Source organism: Pundamilia nyererei, unplaced genomic scaffold (genome assembly GCF_000239375.1).
Source record: "Pundamilia nyererei isolate P.nyererei 1_Seehausen unplaced genomic scaffold, PunNye1.0 scaffold00140, whole genome shotgun sequence".
NCBI classification, from domain to species: Eukaryota; Metazoa; Chordata; class Actinopteri; order Cichliformes; family Cichlidae; genus Pundamilia; species Pundamilia nyererei.
The window spans coordinates 1,410,701-1,429,141 of record NW_005187541.1 but is presented as its reverse complement, the minus strand read 5'-3'; the positions used below and the strand labels follow the sequence as shown (position 1 = coordinate 1,429,141).

Genomic DNA, 18,441 nt, shown 5'->3' with positions numbered 1-18,441 from the left:
AATTCAAAGTATTCAGAATATGTTACTCATATTAAGTAACTTAACAGAATACGTTACAAACTACATTTTGGGCCATGCACTCTGTCATCTGTAGTGGAATACATTTAAAAATAACCTTCACAACACTGGGTATGTTTTGGCTCAACAAATGAAGATCACTTTAAGTACAAACAAAATACGATGCGTGTATCTGAATGACGCTGTTGTGGTCATGCTAGATAAGTGTTGACTTAAATCTTCAAAGATGCCTACAGCAACCCCCCACACCCACCCCGACACACACATCACAGGTCCTTCTTTATGGCAAGAACCACCTAATAACAAAGTCACTGCCCCTGGTAACCAAACTCTGGACTCCAAAGTCAAAATCTCTCATGTAGAGATTAACATGCTTTTATTTTTCTAACCTTTCTACCCAAAATGCCAGAAAGTGAAACTACAGAGTACAGTCTACAACGAGCAACACCACTGTGCAACCTAAATATGTAGAGGGTAGGAAAAAAAAATCAACTGAATGGAAATTCTCTTAATGAAAGACATTTAAGACCAATCCAAAGAGGATTTAAACTTTCACCAGAGACAAAATTTTACCAAGGGCTGTTAGGGGCTGATCATATCTGTATAACTCTTTTTGAATTACCTTATGTTTCACCCTCAGTTTCTACCTCAATTAGCTTACATAGTTTTCTTTTTGCAAAGTTACCATTTTAAATGAAAAAGCTTTCTTCTGCCTAGTAAATTAAACATTACACTGACTCTCTACACCAACCTGTGGTACAAATTGGTGTTACATGAAAATAAAGCATGATCTTTATTTAGCAGAATAGTGAAATTTGATGATTTTATTTACATTTAGTTTGAAATTATTTTTAAGGTCACAAATGCAAAATGCAAAAAATGTACCTTTAAATATTTTTTTCAATTGGAGAGAAGTTATCTAAATGTCAGGGGCCGGACCCCGCCTCCAAACACACCCATTCTGGGTCTTATCTATATATGACTCCTCCAGTTCTACAAGCTGTTTGTTCTTGTTTTCGTGCCACCCTCCCTCCCTCACGTTTTTTCAATTCTTTCACTTCTCATTAGTACATGGGGACCTGCCAGGCCCAGTCCCCATCGGGGCCTTCCCCAAACCGGAGCTCATTTCTTGATTAAGCTATTCACCTTTATCTACTAAAAATGCTACCAAACCTTAAATGAGGACTTGGGCCCAGCTAGTGAATTAATATTTGAGACAGTTTTGGCTTCTTAATTTCCTATAGACACACCAGAATAGAGTGTGCCCAAACTTTTGAATGGCAGTCACCAGCCAGTAAACAAGACTAATAGTTACTTACAAATGTGCCGTTTGTCAGGACGATCTCTGTTTCATTCGTGAGGATGTTGAACTTGATGACATGGCCGTCACTGTTCCTGTAGATGACTTCAGAGTCTGTGTGAACAAAAAGGGAGAACAAAGAAAAAAAACACCTGCATGAATTCTGAAAGCTGTCATAAAAATGTAGAGAAAAACTTTAAACTGAAAGAACAAAGCAAAGCAGCCATTGTGGATTTGTTTAGAGTTGTCAAGATGCCATTAAAAACAACATCTTTTCAGCTTCACTGTTCCCTCAAATTAAAAAACCGTAAAAACGCCGCAGACAGCCAAAAGGGGCCGAGTTTGAGCGACGGTGATGTAATGTGATTAACTGCGAGCATGAAAAGTGAGATTTAACTGCCAGACAAACACAAAGAGAAAGGCCCAGATTTTTCATCTCGCAGGTAGCGCGGCATGCTGTGTATTGATGGGAGCAGCATTGTGTGACGCTGCCAGGAAAACATCTTTTTGTACAGAGCAGAATTGGATGGACGTGGCTGCATTGTTTGGTTTGTATTAAAGCTAAACACTGAGAAACACAACCAACCATAAATGTCAAGGAATGTATGCATCCACATTTATAGTATTCATACAAGCAGAGTGAATCCACATTATACTAACAATCCTAATGCTCGGTGTAGTGAAAGACAAAGAAATCTGATGGGGATAAGCTAAATTTTCCTCATTCATATTATTGATAGTGAAATTATCCATGTAAAGAGCAGATTTCCATCATCACAAACAGCAGCTTCCAAATTAACAGGCACAGGGAGAAAATGCACCAGCAATTAAGTATACTTTTCTTTTTGTTTCACCTGTTCAAATTAAGCATCCGGCTTTCAAATGTACTTGTGTGAATGCAGCTCCTGTACTATTCTAGGCCCCAAACAGTGAGGCTGAAGCAGTGACAAAATGTGGGTTTGACGAGTCAAACAAAAGGACAAATGAATCTCTGGTGTAACAAACAGTGAGGTGAGCAATGCCATAAAAACAGCGGGTGGTAGAGATGTGACAAAGAGTATTGAAAGCAGAAAAAAAAACTTCTACTGTGGACCAGTATAGTTAGCTCTCAGAAACAGCAACAAAGTTAACCTTGAAATTTTTATCGTCTCTGGGAATTCACCCTCAGATTTTTCTTTGGCTAGCTCTGCTGGATAGCTATCAATCCAAAGTGAAATATCTGAACATTTAATGGACACTTGGAACAGACATTTATTGTTCCCAGATAATTAATCCTTTTTTGGCTTTTCATCATGTGCCATTGTCAGGTGAAAACAATTTGTCCCAAACCTTGGCTTCTGACTAAAATCTGTTTTATATATATCCCGCTTATATATATCTCCAGCATTTTGCCCCAAACGCATCTATCAAAGTGTCGCAGCAGGCTGGAGCTGCAGTCTGTGTGTCATTTGTTTAACTGTTTGTGAGGTATGTCTCTCTTTTTGCTGCATTTGCATTTAGGAGAAGATCATCCAAAGACATGTTAGAAGACGGTAAATATTAATTTTGCTTGATTCACCATACTGAGATCTGCAGTATAGGAAAGTTTATCCATGGATTTGCTGTGTTTTAAAAATAAAATTCTGTTTTTTTGCCTGTTGTTTTTAATACTCAAGTTTATGACGCCATTTTCATATTTGCTATTGATATTTATCTATAAAAATTACTATTACTATTAAGTTTGTTTTGATTAGACCTTATGAAACTACTTTATTCTTTCAACTTTTATTTATGGCAAACTGAAACACTCCAAGTTGGTGACTTTTGGAGATTTATTTCCCTGGATGATTGAGAATGCATCAAGATGAAACACAAAAGGAAGTTCACAGCTTTTAGCAGCTCCCCCACCCCCTCAATCACACACAATCTTAAAAGTTAAGTATGCAAGAAAAGAGTCACAGAGGTGAACGGCGCTTTAGCTGCAAATTTGAGGAAACGGCAAGAAATGTCAGGTGATAATGTTTTTATAACTGTCAAACCCCTTCAACTGCAATATTTAATATTGGTTGGGCTATACAAATAAAAGTGCATTGAATGAATTGCATAAAAATGACTGGACCTTATTGGATGAAAGCTGTGGCTGATGAATGATGATGAATGAGCCTGTGGTTGAATGAGCTAATGTGAGCTAAAATTTCACTATGCTGCCTGAACAAGCACAATTCTCCATTCAGGTTTCCATCACAAGTTTTTGGCCCTTTTCAGATGTTCTTTCCAATAATCTGACAGCAATTTAACACAGTTGCGCAATGTCAGAATATTCCACCTTTTCATTTGTTGATAAATGTCACAACAGCAATCTCACCAAGTCACACTTGTAACCCTAAAACCTTTGAAACGGAATACATCTGATTGAAGACGGCGAAATCGATCGGCACACAAAAGATTTCGGTATATTGGTCATGCTGTTCAGTCTCATGTGCTTAGTGTCAAATACAGCACACACTGTGGCTCTTTCCAGAACAGCTTCTGTATGTCTGAATAAAGTTAAAAGAACATTACAATGAATATTTCTTAATAACACGAAACAGCCTCATACCTTAGATGGCATTTGCAGAAAGCGTGTCTTTTCAGATCCAGATGATGGCCATAGTTGTTTTTACATATACAGTAGAATATGGTATTACCTGAAGCAGGCTCATTTCAGTGCAGAGCCACATCAGCTACTGCAATAGTCCTGCTCTTACTGGATTTATATACCAAATTGACAAATTTAAATAGGGTATTTTATTTGGCTATAATAGTTGCACATCTACAAAATACCTTGCAATCCACCTCAACATCAGCATTTCAAGATGCTACCTGACACAGCTGTGATGCAGTCAGTCTGCCTTGATACAGGTAAAGTAGATACATTGTGGGTTTAGTCTTCATTAGTAATATTCTCGTGTTTATACAGATTGGCATTTTCCTAGGAGCTGGTGCAAAAATGAAGCCTGAGTTGCATCTCTATACACTGCTGAGTTAACCAATTTTGCCATAATGCTGAAAAAACAGTGACACTGTTCGCTCTTAAATTTCCATGTAAAACTGACTCTAAACATGCAGGGTGTATCATTTACAGAAAATGTACCGTGCTTTGTTTATGTTCATGTCAGTGACAACAGCAAACTTACAACAGCTGTGAACACTGTGCCAAAACTCTGGCTCCAATTTGTAGGTCCCGAGTGCCACCACTCATTCTTTACCCTGTTGTTTATAGATGAGTATATTTTTGATCTTAAAACTTGTGATGTTGTGTTACATTGTTAGACTCACACAAAAAGTACATGTATTCAGTGGCGGTCCTATGCCTGTTTGCCACCCTGGGCGAACACTCCCTCTGCGAGCTGGTTATTAGATGCTGCTCCAGCCAGAACAGAGAATCCCCCGCCGCCTCGCCCTCCTCCCTGAGCCGTAATCAGCAGGCGCACCTCGCAAACGGAGGGCGCCTTACTCCCAGCAAATGGGCAATAGAAAACCGATCGGTGCCTATGCCATTCCCAATATGCGCTGGCATGACGTCGGGGCAGCATGAGTACGAGCATTTTATTTTATTTTATTTTATTTATTTTTTTGCCGATGCTCGTGATGCCGCCCCCCCCCTCCTCGGGCAACCGCCCGTATCAAAAACCGCTACTGAATGTATTACAGTATTTGTCTAATCGTTCCTTATTTCTTAAGCTTCCTGGTAATGATGGTGGACCCTGATTTGCCTTTACACTTATATCTCACTATAATAAATGGTTAGAATCGGTCATACTATATGGATCCCTCAACCAGATTCGTAATATTAAAGTGTAAATATGTTCTAGGTTCCTTTCAAAAAATATAAATTATTATTGATTTTTTTCTTCATGTGATTACATTTTGGTTAGCTTTAGGCACAAAACTACTTTCTTTGGTTTCGTTTCTGCTTGCTTGGCTCACTGGCAGTGTAATTATGTGAGAGCAAACTATGCGTGGATCAGGGTAAGGGTCACGTCTGGGTCCCAGAGGTTATTCATTGCCATTGGTATTGTAACAGCTGTACTTCACATGTAGTAGCCGTCTTTACTGGTTAATCCCAAACATTCCAGATGTTGTGTTTCAGTCAGTGGTGTACTGACTGCTTTTCACCTTTCTGATACAGTCTTAGCAAACAAATGAAGAAACACAAAATACTTTAAGATTAATCTGCTTTACTCTTGGCTTTGGTTTGGATGTAAAATATTTTTCATTACAAACAAGTGAGCAAGTGAGCGACAAGGTGATTAAAAATACTTAATTTTTGAAAGATTAATAATAATAATAATAATAATAATAATAATAATAATAATAATGTATTTGACTCCCCCACATCACAGATGTAAACTATGGAAAAGAGCTTATTGGGAATTTCCCTAAGATACTTGATCAAGAGTTCAAAGCTTTGAGGTGCTGCTTGTTCTCTGTGACCAGGATGATATTTAATCAATTATGTGTGTAGGATGAAGGTGCTTTTCTGTTTCTCAAAAATTGATCTTCAATATAATTGTGTTCACACTTTTGGTCTATGTGATCCTGCATTGGAAAAAAACGATCGGGTTTCCAAAGAAGTGCTTTGTGTTCAGTACACTTGTCTCGTAGAAATATATTAAATATAGGTTCCAAACCCAGTTTCTTACTATCAAAAGCGAGATCGGTTGAATAGTCCTTTTGTCTTTGACTGCACAGCTTTTCTTGACCTTGATTGAAAACAAGAGAAAAGTTGATTCTGAAAACAGAGCCTTTCAGCACCGGTGGGAGACTGAATATACTGTATGTTTAGAAACATTGCTGGTAAACCCATTTATTATTTGTGGAGCTAATGTGGCTGGGATTTAATTTAAGACGGCACTACGAGTCACAACATAAGCTGAAAAACTGAAATGCAGAAACTACAGAAAGTAGAAGAGCTAAAGAAGAATCTGACATTTCAGCAGACGTTTGTCACCAGAGCAAAATCACAAAGTGAAGCTGTTGTGAAAGCAAGTTTTATTGTAGCAGAGGAGACAGCCAGAACACCGGGCTATTTACCGGGGGAGACTTTCTGAACAGCTGCATGATGAAGGTGTGCGTCTTGTGTCCAGACAAAACGCAGATTTTGGCAAATGTGAGCTTGAGGAGAAATATGATTGCTGATCGGGTTGGTGAGATGGCCACTGATTTAAGAACACAGTTGTGTGAAAGAAGCAAAAACTTCATTGCATACTCTCTTGCTGTGGATTGAAAGTACAGACATGCTGGACATTGCACAGCTGACCATCTGAATCCATGGAGTGTAAATATTGGACATTAAATCGATGCACGGGACAACGACAGGAAAAGACATTTATGAAAACGTATTTCAAAGTGTAACTGACATGAAACTGCCCTGGGACAACAGATGGAGCGCTGGTGTTGTGCAGGATGTAGGATCTAGTAAAGATGCAAGAGGAGAACTGTACCGTGAGTTAACTGCATATTACTGCATCACACACCAGGAAACGCTGTGTGGTAAAGTCCTAAAGATGGAGCATGTAATGATCACCGTAACGCAGACCGTAAACTTTATCTGAGCTAAAAGTTTAAATCACCGCCATTTATTCTGGAATAATGTTACTGTCTGTTTTTATTCGTATTTATGTTTAAAAAAAACTCATTGTTTTAGTGTGTTCAAAAAATGTTTATCTTGTTTGGCCCGCGACCTAAAGTGTGCCTTTAGTTTTGGCCCCTGTGCAACTGAGTTTGACACCACTGCTTTAATGCAATGGCAGACATTGTTCTTATGATTTTCCCACAAAAAAATGGCACTGTTTTGAAATGTAGTACCAAAAAAGCATCTTAAGCACTTTGCCACATGTAATTGTGTTTTTTTATGCAGGTTGTAAAAAGGTTGACAGCCCAGTGAAAAATATAATTTCATTACCAAGGTGGAATTAAATTAAATGACTATATAAAGAAAAGCTGCTCACCAGTGTCAACCCTTCCTGGTGAAGAACTCATCCACTTGAACTCATCTCTGAATAAAATTATTTTCTTAAAAACTGGCTATGCAGTAATGCCCAAAATAAGGTCCAATACAAAGTGAGTTCCAATTTCACTTGATCAAATTTAATTATATTTATTTATAGAACACATTTTTAAACCGGTGTTATAGGTGCTTCACACAGGAAACAACTTCAAAACAAACTTCTTTAACTACAGCGAGGATCCTTTTAAAGTTTAAAAGTTACTGAAAGTTTAAAAATTATATGAGTTGGTAAAACAACACTACACATTACAATTTATGTAATTAGTTGTGTTGATCGTTGTTTGCATGAACTTAGTTGATGCATTGTTTGAAATGTTTCTTTTCATTAAAGATGTCCAGGAAGTAATAAAGTAACACTGAAGCACTGTTCCTTCATATTTATAGAATTAGACCAGCTCTTATTATGAATCACTTCAGTCATTTAGGAATCTTCCTAAATATAATTTACTTTTTGACTGCAACTTCAACAAGCAATGGGAATGGATCACAGCTCTGTTAAAATAAATAAAAAAGTGAACTTGTTTTATTGATAGTGTCAAGTCAATTAAACTTCTTGGATATTGATGTGGTCAGTTAAGTAGGAGATGGGGTTGTTAATCAGTTTCGGATGCTCTGGTGTTAGTGAAATTAACAGGTGATTTAAGGGCCAGCAATGACACAACCCCCACAACAGGTTTTGCCAGTAGAGGCCTCTGACACATTTTCTGACCATTTTAACTAGTTTTGCATATGGATTGGGTCACTACTGATAGCATGAGGCAATACTAGGACCCCACAGAGGTTGCACAGGAAGTCCCACTCCTCCAGGAGAGCACATAAATAAGTGCCATTGCCAGAAGTTTTGTTATGTCTACCAGCACAGTCTGAAGAGAATGGAGGAGATTTCAACAGACAGGCAGTTGCTCTAGGAAAGCCAGACAAGGCCATAGGAAGCCCTTAACCCATCAGCAGGACCGGCATACTATCTGCTGCCAGAGCCCTACAAAAAAATCTCCAGCAGGCCACTGGTATGAAAGTCTGACCCAAAAAAATCAGAAACAGGGACGAGGGTGAACTGAGGAACCTGGACCGTGGAACCTGATTGGTATTTGCCATAAAATACCAGAACTGAGAGGTTCTCACAGATGACGGGAGGGTCACCCTGAGCAAATGTGACAGATTAAAAAGGTCTGGAAAAGCCATGAAGAATGTTATCCTGCCTGTAACATCATTCAGTATGACTGTTTTAGTTTGGGGTCAGGGATGGTCTGGGCGGCATATCCATTAGGATACCCCATTAGATATCGAGAAGAAATTCTTGGACCCACTGTCAGACCCTATACTGGTGCAGTGGGGCCTGCATTCCTTCTGGGGCACAACAATGCCCGGGCCTCATCCTGGAGGATGATGGAATCGCTACCGCTGACTGTCATACTCTCATTCCTAACACATTACCCAGTCCATATGAAATCCATCTAATTTTCTTCTGAATGTGAAAGAATACCAGGGAAAGCTAACCATTTCTACCCAATAATAATTTGTCATTGCCAGGAATCTGCTTCAGTTAAATTACTCACTCAGATGCTACATGTCACAACTTCTGTTCTGATGTGTTTCCAAATCCTCAGACATTCTGATTACGACCAGGTTTATGCAACAACGTCATGGTTTATGCGTGGGATATAATTTTGCTTGCTTTCATATTTTTGGAACTCACTTTAACATAGCACACATTCTTGGAAAAATTTTGCTATATATAATGGGAGCGGGGATAACAGTCTTAAAATCTTACAGCTATATTATGGATGACAGATTACTAAAATTGGTTAAATTAGCCTACCTGGAGGAAACAGATTGATGACATGAAAAACTACTGCAGCAAAACTACAATCCCTCCAAAAATACTGACATCATTTTTCTAGAATTATCAACCTAATTGCCATTTAATGTTCAGCAGTGTAAAATCTCAAATCAGCACCTACCTACGGGAGTGAAATTAATATTTAGAGCTGATAAAAAGGAACTCATTCAAGTGATCTTTAAAACATTACTGTAGGTCTCTGCACTGCTCTGCACTTGTCTCCTTAAATAATGTAATGTTCTTATCTGAAAAAGTACAAGCTAAGATTCTAATGTATAAGTAATGTCCTACGTCTGTAACCCAATGAATAATAAATGACCTCAACTTTTTCTACCAGGCTTATGTAGACTTAAGTAATGGTCACTGTACCCAGCACATGCTACACATGCAGCTGCAGTATCTGAGTTATTTGAAGAGTAGATAGGAATTCTCCTGAATAGGGCTTAATTTAAGACCTTAGCTTTGTGTCTTATATCTTTAAGTGGATTTCTTTGATGTGAGTCCTATCACAAGGTATCTTTTTTTGCCAGCAACTGTGGTTCAGTCAAAAAAGAGTGGACACTTACAAAGTGTGGATTTTTTATTCACCTTTTTTGGTGAAAGCATTTATAGGCCATAATAAATGACCGCAGCGGTTTGTGCCCTTTTAAAAATCCATGATAATAGTTGTATTGTTGAAAAAAGGGTAAGCTGTGAGTGCATAGTCACTTTACAGTATGTGCAGCTTATGAGTGCAGGCAATGGGCCTCATGGGAACACCAGCTATATCAACTTTGTATCTAACAGCCGTGATTAATTTTACATATTTATGCACACTCAATGTGTCAAGATTATCTTTCTAAGTAGTCAGATTATGTGCTTGGAAATGGGCGAATATGCTCATGATGGCCTCTTATGATCAGTAGAAGTGATCAATCTCAATATACGCATAGGGGATTTTGACTAAGTGAATGCATTAAAGTGATTCAATAAACATTGTAAATGATAAACACGGCACTCACAGAGGAATAAGTGAAGTAAAATTTTACAAAAATAAATAAATAAATAAAAAATAATGAAATAAAACTGAAATGAAACATCAAGAATTTGTGAGGGCACAAAAGACAATATGTAAAACAAAAAACATATGTAAAAGGCAGAGGAAATATCATAAAAATGTGACAGATTGTGCATACTCTGTAAATATCTATCTGCTGCTGTGCATAATCTTAGTTAATGGGAATAGTGCACTGTATAATATCAAACAATCAATTAATAACCACATATAACCAGAGATGGGCAATAAAAAGTACTGAGTTACATGAGGCGTGTTACTGTAATCTGATCACTTTTTTCATGTAACTAGTAAAGTAAGGGATTACTACTGCAAAAAAGGTAATTTTTTACTGTTAATTTCCCGTAAGCATGCTGTGTTACTGCGTTACTAAACTGTGATTTTGTCTGTGATTGTCACATGACAATGACATACGAGCGTGCGACGTCCGTGGCAGTGTGTATATCAACAATCATATCGAGTGCAAGAGAGAGTTATAGATGGCAGACAGTTGGTGTTGTAACCCATCGCCTCTGTTCAAAGACGGTCGCTCACAGTGGACATAAATGACTTCTTTTACTCCTCTTTCAAGCCATTTATGTCCACTGTGAGCGACCATCTTTGAACAGAGGCGATGGATTACAACACCAACTGTCTGCCATCTATAATCCAGTTTTGAGATCCCTTCCCAGGCGCCTTAACACCCACTCACATCCTGGGCCATCTGACCTCATGAAATCACATGATAGGGTGGGGCTAGGTGTCGCAATGAGCTCAGCCGAAACCTTGGCTGATTGTGACCTAGACCCATTTTCACACCGTGGCTCATGTGATTAGGTAGAGGATCATTAGGGGGTCTATTGTCCCTCTCAGTGGGTAACTTCTACAGAGCTTAAATATGGGACTGGGATTCTGGAATATGCAGAAAATAGGTTTTAATATTAAACAAATTTCTTCAATTCAAAGACTGTTGCATATAATTTAATTTTTGCTTGATTCATAAAGTTAAAAGATTAACACTAATAAAACAAGTTTAAAAAAAACCCTTTTTCATTCAACTACATTTTATATGATGGATTATGCAGACAAAATAGAATTGGGCTGAAAGGTCTATTGCTTTATTATTTTTAGTATTCAGGTTGTGTATCATGTTAAAGTAATCAGTAATTAGTAACTAATTACTATTTTCAAGTAACTTGACCAACATTGCATATACCCAGAAAACAACAACACACAAAAAAGAACACTGTTATAATTAAAATAAATTCAGGGTAACTGTTATCACATTTTTACCTGAAGAGTAAACAAAATAGGTTGGTTTAAATAGAAGCACCACGTCATGATACCACAGCATCATCTTGGAAAACACAGCAGATGGGCTGTGTCACCTTCAATAGTCAATAGAACAGACATAGCCTGGTATTAAATTATGACTAAGGAAAAGGAAATGCAATATTTAGTGTAATCAAACTACTGTTGCCTTATACTTCAGATAGTTATACAGTCCTTATCCATAACAACACTCCAGCAGCATTTGTTTTCCTGTTGAGTGAGTTTCACACACATACAATGCACATATTAAGCAACCATATTTATACAATAGGGTGCCATGCTAAACTACAAGCTAACAATAGGGCCAGATTTTTGTACTGCACCACATCCACCTTCACTGTCAGCTCCACTTGTTTCTGAAAGAGAACAGTGAAAACTCTCCGTTCACTGATAATCTTTCACACGTCAGCCACATGTGGACAGACCACAGTTCTAAAAAAGATGCTTTTCTTTAACAACTCTTTTTGTATCTAGCTCGAAGGAGAAATGTCACCAAACCCAGCTGGGCTTCGTATCCACAAACAAATATCTGACATATGTTTGACACAAATATAGCATTCCTCAGTGTTCCTGGAGAACACCAAAAGGGGAGAAACAAATACAATGTGTGCCTTAAAATCCTGCCACTTCAGTGACAACCCCTAAAATACTAATAATCCCTCGGAATTCTCTCCCGGGTGAGTATTCATTGCCATTCAGTGAACAGCCATAGAAAAAGACTGCTTGAAGAAATAAGCAAGACTTGGGTAATGATATCTCTCCCTTCCAGTGTTTGTGTTTAGTGAGCCACAAGACTCATTGTAATTTTCCTTTGAAAGCAGCAGATTTATTTGGGTTTTTAACTGTCCAGCTCCAGAGTCTGCTGCCCACATAACTGCCATAACTGTCAGGAATTAAAAGATTAATACTACCAGGAGACTGCAGGCAGTGGAGGAATAACAGCATTCAGTTCTAACTATAGAATCCTATAATAGTGTATCACATTTCCTAAACGTGCCTGTTTCTGATCGCTTGAGGAAATGGTAATAACAGAGCAAATATAATATATTTGTACCTAAAATGTGAGACTCTTTTTTTCAAATTATCATTTAATATATGTCCACACATAGTACTGTAATACTCTTTCTGACCTGGTTGTGACATCTAAACATTTCTCATTATTATTCTTGTGAATTATGTTTTGTCATAGTTTTGGGATGATCCTCTCCTGATTTAGGATGAGAAGGATCCCTGTATACAAAGCAAGGTCTGTAAAAAATGATAATCATTATTATTTTCATAGCCAGCTACCAAAATATAACCTCACTGATCCATTTATGCTTATATATATATTATTGTTACATGACCAATATAGATTTTGTAAGAGAGCATCAGTTGTTTCAGAAAATATAAAATTTTTTACATTTGGTTAACTAACAGTATCATGTAGTGGTCAAAATAATATCAGGGGTAAACTGATGAAGTCTGATAAAATACTGCCAGGGCCAGGCTGCAAAGAGAGGAGGTCGGGGCTGATGGATGAGTTTAAATACAGGACAGCACTGTTTGTTTTAAATCTTTCAATTCGATCATCAAAATGTCTTTAAACTAGCGGCTCTAAAATCGGTAATTTTTGTATTGAACAAAAAAAAAGATTTGTGGATACTATTGGCTCACCATCATTTCAATTAAATTTAAACGTGTTTTTTTTTTCATTTATTTATCTATTTATTTTTGGTTTAGTTAAAAAACGAAACAAATAAAAACAAGACAGTTAAAAAAAATAACTGTTCCTTAGCTTTGCTGCATCTTCATTGTTTTTTGCATCCAGATGAATGTCCTCTAACATTTATCAAGAAATCTCTTTTAACCCAAACCAAACCCAATTTTAACAGAACACTGGTGGATGATCATTTAAAATTCATTCATCCTGCCTTCTCTGTTTAAATCTAATATTTCAAATATTTTATTTGAAATGTTTTTCCTACTGCCGAATAACATGATATTTTCCACCTGTCTGCTTGTTAGTCTGTCAGTATATTGTATCACTTGTTATACCATGTCACAGTATGATGTAGTTAATTTTCTGCCTGAATCCTAGGCTCTGTTTCTGTTTGCTTTCTCTGCTTTCTCTGTCTGTCTATAACCATATAGGAAACTTTTTGATTTTAACTTTGTGCTATGTACTACCTGCCTTGTTTTGCAACTATGGTACGTCTCATGCCATGGATATGTTCCTATACGGGTTGTATCTGACCAGCTCTAACTGACTTGCACACAGTCCTGACCTCTTCATTACCAAACACCTTTGGAAGGAGCTGGAGCATTGACTGACAGCAAACCCTTAGTAACCTCACTAATGCTCTTGTGGATAAACAACCCTATAGCCAAGCAAGACCTGTTAGACTTGATTCTGCAAAACCTTCTCTTATTTGTATTCAGCACAGCTACATAACTTCAGATAAAAAGTTTTAGTAGTCAGTGAGAGATGTTGGGAATGCCTTGTTTTGTACATTAGAGGGTTACATAGTAAACGAGAAAGCCGTAAGCAACAAATGGTTTGAGCCTCCTTACCTATCTAAACTTTTGAACTTGCAAATTCCCACAAGCTCAGTAAGGTCTGCCAAGTAGATGGCCCAGGTGGTCCTGAGGTCCACCTTAAAGCACAGAAGTGACCAGGCCTCTGCCATTACAGCTCTTAAACTGTGGACCTGAGTGCTGCTTCCTCTCTGCACTTTGTCAACACTGGACATTTTAAAAACCCTGTTATGTTCTCTGACTTTAAACCACACTGAGTCTTGACATTCTTTTATTTATTATTTTAAATAATTTATAACTTAGCTCTTTTGAACTCTACAGCAACTTGGTAATAAAATAAAATAAAATAAAAATGTTCTTTCAGTGTTCATTGTTTTGGACAGAATTAGAGTGTGTAATAGCGGCTGCGAGGGAGGGGGTGTTCTCACATATGGGGAACACTATGCTCAGGAAGCATGCCCATGTTTTTCTCAATATAACAACAAAAGATACTATTCATGGTTGTGACAATAAATAGTGAAGCAATAATCATCTGCCTCTCTGGTAAATTGCACTCCACTGTCTTGGACTACAGCTGGTGACTGTATTCTGCTCTGTAGCCTCTGTGAACTCAGCAAAGCAGTAATAGCTAATCAGAGACGATAACCAATGACTATGAGCTTAAGAGCAGAACAAAGAATACTTTTACCACCTATGCACCAAGATGTTTGAGTTGGAGACTGTCCAGTGGCTTGTACCAAAGCTTGACACAACTCAATGACATTAAGGATCTCCTCAAGAGGTACCCAATCAATGTGCTAATAGGGGAAGACTAGTTGAGCTAGCTCGTTAGCAGCAATTAAAGTTTCAAAATAAGACTGCGAGGATCGTTCACTAGTAAATGTATTGCAATCTAACCCCTCATGATGGCTCATGATCTCACATTATATAATGTTTTGTGCTGTTTAACACAACATATAGGTTAGCTGTGTTAGCCACAGATTTCAGGTTTGTATGGTCAAATAGTTTGTAATGACACAGCTCTCCACCTGAGTCTCAGTCCTCAGGAACTCATGTACACAAGAGTTATGCCTTCAGTCAAAAACATTGCTTCTCAGTCAGTCTCTTCTTATTTACCTGAATTGCTATGGTCTTTCTCAGCAAGAAACATGTGCATAAAAGCTGGACTTGCTGCATTATTTTAGTAATGTTATAATGCAGGCCTTCATATGTGTGACTTTTTTTATATGAACAAAATAAGATACATTAGATTCTAGATACTATGCCAGGTTCTCAACACACATTATTTTAAATTCTATCCACATGCTTCTAGTGTTTGATATAATCATAAGATGCATTATAGTAAATCCTTGCAGCCACATATTGGTGGTTGTGGCAGTAACAACTTATAACTGATGAGATCATGTTTAATAGTCAGCTTTGAGCAATTTTTGGCTGTCTCTCCATCTCAGACTTTACCCACTACACCACATAGTATTTTTACTTGTCAAGTTGTATTTCCAAGTCAATGTTTTGTGTATTTAAAGCTAAAAACACAAAGAGAGACATTTTAATACTACTCCAGCACAATGATATGTTGCAAAACTAAAAGGGTTTGTGTACTGAACTTGGAATACAATAATTTTTCCAAACACTGCTATGGCTTCACTGGCCGTAGTCTCCTAGGAAAATACAGGTGGGAGGTTAGAAACAGTGATAAGCTAAATTTTAGCCTGAGAGCTCTTCTACTGGCAGATGAGGTTGCTCAGCCAATTGAGTGCAGCATCTAGGGGCCAAGTGGAAACCCTGGGCACAATGTAATATGCATAGCACACACTGAATTATTTAGCCAAGGTTGCGTAACGCCCGAATGCTGCAGTCTGCAGTCCCTAAGGTTACACCAAATGTCACAGCTGGTCAAGCTCAAAGCCAGCTTGTTAAAGATAGAACACGTGCGCTTGGTTCTGCAGATGCTGACAGTAAATACGGCAGCGTGTGCTGGGATGTAAGGATTCAGTGCCACTGCTAGATCTAACAGTGTTAAGTGTGATGCACTGTTTAACATTTTACACCTTCACAAGAAAGCATTTTTAATTTCACCAGGATTAACTGCACAGGCAAGTAATATTGTGGGTATATATTTATTTTTAATAAATGTTGATCTATGAAATATCTTAAATTTTGGAGCTATATAAGGTCTCACTACATGTGATTTAAAACACACACACACACACACACAAACCTACAGTATAGATGTTTATAGATCATAATATTCATAATTTAGTCGCTCAAACATCAAACAAGTTTCCATCAGACTTCCATGCGATCTCATCCACAGCAGATAAAGTAAATGTCAATACATTCCCTAAAGTCTCTCATCACATCACTCAGTTGTAGTTTGGGGATAATGAAGACTTTTTACTTATTCTGGTAGAATAAATGTATCTAGGGACAGAGAAGCACAGCAGTAGATTAATGACACAAGAGCTCATTTAGAGCTGCATGGCAACAACATTACTAATTCAACAAACACTCCAGACTAGTTGTTAATGAGTGGCAATGAGCATTTATTTGAGGCCTGGGATGAGAACGGTGCTGTGAGTGTATTCAAATGGGACATCAGTAAACCATGGCCTTTCCTCTGGATATTTCTATGGACTAGTTTTGAGGAAAACAAGAAATGCTGATGTGGCTTTGAAGAGTTCTCCAATAAACGTGGCATTTCACTGGAGCAACCAGTATTTGAAGTAAGTTTCTGTGCCATAGTTACTGACCCTTGAAAAGCTCTTGCTCCGGTATATTTTCCAAATACCCTGGGACTATCAGGGCAAAGTTTTCTGTAAAAAGTCTCTCACACTGTTGGCCTTAAAAATACTGTAGTCACCTTCCTGAATAGTCTAAAAATGGTAAGAGTGTCAGTGCAGGGAAACAGAGTCTGAAGAAAAAACTTAATTTTGATTCTCACAACTACAGTACACAATAACAGGTGCAAAAAATAACCTACCACAAAAACAATCTGATCATTAAAAAAGAGGAGAAAAAAAATGTAAACTAACCGAATGACAGCATCACCAGACAGATCAGATCTCATATAGGGCATCCTAGTTTAAACCTTCCTCCAGTCACTGTGCATCTGCAAGCAGCTTTGAAACCAACTTTATATTCTCCTTTCTGACTTTCTACTAAGGCTTGAGCATACTGTGGGTATAAGAGGCACTGCCCTCAACTGGTTTAAATCTTATCTTGCTGACAGGTCTTTCTCGGTTAATTTGGGCAACTTCTCATCTTCCTCGGTACCTGTACGCTGTATTGTGCCTCAAGGATCTGTATTAGGCCCTATTCTCTTTTTTTACTATACAGTATCTGCTCCCTCTTGGAGCAATTTTTGAGAAGTATAATTTTGCCTTTCATTGCTATGCTGATGATATACAGATTTATTTTGAGATTACTGACGATCTTGCTATGTCTTTTCACTATTTTCGTGAATGCTTGCGTGAGGTTAAAGATTGGTTCAAGAGTAATTCTCTTGTCCTGAATGAAAAGAAAACGGAGATCGTGGTGTTCGATAGTAAAATCCCCCGCGACCAATTGTGTGCTGCTCTGATGCCTTTTGCTAGCTCCCCTTCTGATTATGCCAGTAATTTGGGCATATTACTGGATAGCTCGTTTAAATTTGACAAGCAAGTGTCTGCTGTTGTGAGGTCTAGTTTTAATCAGCTGCACCTAATTTCTAAGGCTAAGCGCTATATTCCGCACAATGACCTGGAAAAACTTATTCACGCATTCGTGACTTCCAGGTTGGACTACTGCAACTCTCTTTACATTGGCCTTTCCTCCTCCCTTCTCGTTAGATTGCAGACTGTCCAGAATGCGGCGGCACGCGTTTTGACAGGTAGCAGGAAGTTTTCTTCCATCACTCCTGTTCTTGCTGGCTTGCACTGGCTGCCAGTTAAATACCGTATTCAATTTAAAATACTACTTTTCACTTACAAAATTATTAATAATTTGGCGCAGAGCTACCTCAATGAGCTTCTTAGGTTACACACTCCTGTCAGAGCACTTAGGTCTGCTACCCAACTTCTTCTGGAGCAACCTTGTTCTCGGCTGAAATCTCGCGGCGACCGTGCATTTGCTGTAGCTGCACCAGTCTTATGGAACAATCTTCCTGTTGCTATCCGGGCGTCTGACTCTATGTTTTACTGTTTAAATCACGGCTGAAGACTTATTTATTTAGTCTTGCTTTTCCACCTAGTTAACGTTTGGTGTGCATTGGTACATTTTTATCCGTTATGCTTCTTAACTACTTTTATATATTATAATTGTCAAGGTTTTATAATTGATACGTGCCAGGTCCTTTCTCTTTTCCCTCCCATCTCCTTTTTCCTATTTTA

The 18,441-nt window shown here is 38.0% G+C and overlaps 1 protein-coding gene across 2 annotated transcripts in view; it reads right to left on the bottom strand.

The window, feature by feature from the left end:
• The window catches only part of dpp10 (dipeptidyl peptidase like 10), a 252,663-nt gene that overhangs the window by 68,409 nt on the left and 165,813 nt on the right, over positions 1 to 18,441 (bottom strand). For both annotated transcript variants that reach the window (XM_005744209.1, XM_005744210.2), the window contains exon 4: positions 1,338 to 1,432. In XM_005744209.1, the coding sequence (XP_005744266.1) occupies positions 1,338 to 1,432 (95 nt within the window). The remainder of the gene's footprint in view (positions 1 to 1,337; positions 1,433 to 18,441) is intronic.